This window comes from Haemorhous mexicanus, chromosome 6, assembly GCF_027477595.1.
Source record: "Haemorhous mexicanus isolate bHaeMex1 chromosome 6, bHaeMex1.pri, whole genome shotgun sequence".
NCBI classification, from domain to species: Eukaryota; Metazoa; Chordata; class Aves; order Passeriformes; family Fringillidae; genus Haemorhous; species Haemorhous mexicanus.
The window spans coordinates 28,705,203-28,708,115 of record NC_082346.1 but is presented as its reverse complement, the minus strand read 5'-3'; the positions used below and the strand labels follow the sequence as shown (position 1 = coordinate 28,708,115).

The 2,913-nt window shown below is 41.2% G+C and overlaps 1 protein-coding gene across 1 annotated transcript in view; it reads left to right on the top strand.

Annotated features, from left to right (window-relative positions):
• The first annotated feature begins 1,467 nt into the window (after positions 1–1,467).
• Positions 1,468–2,913, top strand: part of LOC132328992 (cytosolic phospholipase A2 epsilon-like) — a 33,434-nt gene continuing 31,988 nt past the window's right edge. The window contains exon 1 of the mRNA XM_059849520.1: positions 1,468–1,610. Coding sequence (XP_059705503.1) covers positions 1,584–1,610 — 27 coding nt within the window. The 5' untranslated portion in view covers positions 1,468–1,583. The remainder of the gene's footprint in view (positions 1,611–2,913) is intronic.

The following is a 2,913-nucleotide window of genomic DNA, read 5'->3' as shown; positions in this document are numbered from 1 at the left end:
GATGAGTCTGTTTTGCCTTGATGATAATTGTTGAGTGATCTCCCCCTGCACTTAACTCAATCCATTTGCCTTTCTTTAAGTTTTCCCTGCCCCGTCCAGCTGAAAAGGATGGGGTGCATGATAAAGTGACTTTGGTGGGCACCTGCTATCCAGCCAAGATCTACCCACCACAGCTTCTCAGTGTTGCTTGGTTGTGTTTTGTTGAGGGTTTGGAGTTTTTTTGGTAGTGGCATTTTTGGGGGTTTTTTGTGTGCTTTTTTTGTTTTTGTATTGTTTTGTGAGTGTGTTTTTGTGGATTTTTTTTTTTCTTGGGGGGGGGGTGCGGGGAGGGGAAGGGTTTACCTAAGGAGAAAACATATTTTTCCATGGTCTGGGTATTAACAGGTACTCCTGCCCTCTCATTATCTTTATGTCTTCATGTTCTTCCTCTGGACTTGCTTCAACCAGTCCATATTTTTCCAGTGCTGGGATTCCAGAGCTGGGCACAGCCCTTTAGGGTGGGGTCTCCCAAGAGCAGAGTAGGGGGCCAGAATCCCCTCCTTCAACCTGTTGGCTACACTTCTTTCACATCTCTTTAACTGAAAGGTTATTGAGGGTAGATTCCTAATCCTAAAATGGTTGCTTGCTTAAGTAATTTTCATTCAGAGAAAAGTTGTAAGGTCAGAAATTACTCTACTGTGTATTTTCCTGGTGTGTGAGGGTGGAAGGGGAAGACAGGTTGTGGCTGCTCTGAGCATGTAGTATCACCTCCTGCAGCTCTGAAGAGGTGGTTTCATATCAGACATCTAGGCATGTCAGTAGCTGGACCCATACAATGGCTGTTAATCTGCTCCTGCACAATGTTCTGCCAGAAATGTGAAGACTTTGGTGTCATTTTTATATCACAATTGGATGACACTGCATTGTGTTTAAAATATCAAGATGCTAACATTTAAGATGAATCAATGTGTGCCTTGAAGTTTTGCGTTTGTGCAAGTCTTCTGAAAGCAGGAAAATTTATATCCCACTAACAAGTATACAAATAGGGAAATACAAATACACATTGTATGCAAATATACAAATAAAGGAATAGGGAAAACATCTACCAATAAGCAACTTCAGCCCCTCTATCTCCAAGAAAAGGAAAATAAATACAATTTGATTGAACAAAAGTCCTTCTAAAGTTTTTCATTTGTGATACTTTTGTTTGCTGATTGGGGTGCTGTGTGCCTACATGTAGCTGCTATTATCTTCTCTGGTTTGTTAATTGCTGAGGCTTCTAGAACAGAGATATCCATGCATAAGTGCAGTGTGTTATCACACCCTTATCTGGAATTGCTGATAACTCTTGGCACCTTGGTGTGTACAGCCTTCCCCATACACACTCCTCTGGTATTTCGCTATCAAACAAACCCAGCAAACTCCCTCCCCTTTTCTTCTCATACTTTCCCTTCCATGCAAGGAGGAAGGTGGGGCTTGGATATACCACTTGCTCCTCAGCAGGTACCGCCTCAAATTTTGCAGAGGTAGTTTGTGAATCACAGCTGTTGCCTCTGACAGTGAAGTGACAATCCATCTCTGACTCGTATGCAGCTGGGAGCAGGATGGGCTCATACTGGAGTGCTCATGAGGTAAGGGTGTGAAAGCTCCAGGAGCTGAAGATGGCCTGGGGTGTGTTTGTGGCTGGGATTCTGGTCAGGAGAAGAAGACTTGTGAGCTTTTATTTCTAATTTCATGCATGTATTTACTTATTTATGTAAGGATGACTTATACCTTTGCTGGTATTAGTTGTGGTTTGACCCAAGCATTATGTAAACTGTGCTCTTTCACAGTGCAGCATTTGCCAGCTGTGACTATAAAAATATATGGTGTGCAGTTAGCTGTGCTAGCAGCCACCTGGTAGTGATGCACACAGGAAGGTCACTGCCTAAAACCAGTGTTTTATAATGATGGTCTTAGTTTCATATTTTTCCATGTCTTGTGCACAAAAAAAAAATCTTGATCTGTCTCAGAAGTCGTGCTGGGGGGGGGGGGGGGGGGGGGTGTCTTTTTTTTTTTTTTTTTTTTTTTTTTTTTTTTGTGTATTTGTTTGATGGAACAGAAGTGGGAGGGAAAGCCCTAAATCCAGTGAATGAATATACTCTGTCTTCATCTCAGTACTGAAATTAACCTTCATTTTGCTATGAACAAGTTATTTATTGTATAATGGAGATTATAGAGCTTCTCTCCATATACATGGATATGTTTTGAGATAAATGTGTATTGATGCTTGCAGATCTCAAATGGGGCATTCCCCATGGCTTAAGAAATAACACACATGAATGTCTAACCAATCTAGTCGAAGAAACACTAAGCATCTACAAATTCATCTTTTTAAACAGAACCTGGCAATGCTCTTTGTGTGGAAAGTATGCATAGAAAGCAAGGAAAGAGACTGTCCTCTCTGCTCTTCCCCTTTGCCTTAATCACTGAAACAGCATCAAGAGTAAAGGTAGAGACTTAGAGATAGAGGAGTGAGGGGAGACTTTTCCAACCTAGAACCTAAACCCAGACAGATTACATTAAAACATGCCCTTCTCTTTTGGACTTAGACATAAAAACATACCAAGGTGAGCTTATCATAATTTGAGAGTGATGGGAGAATTTTTAACTTCTCACCTGGATCAATTCCTAACTGGACAAAAGGAGAGGAGTGACATAACTCCCTTAAGGAATTTGGTGGAGTCATTTTGCTAGTAGAGAATGGGAGAGGAACTAGGCAATGCTTTCAGTGACCAATAGCAAAAGTTTCAGGTACTAAAATCTGCAAGAATTTATAATTGTTTTGAGTCAGGTCTGTTACTTGCCTTTCCTTCTGCACTTGACATTTCAGCTAATCATCCTTCTGCAAATATCCAGCATCTGTTTTGAGTGGGGAAGTCTTGTTAACATCTC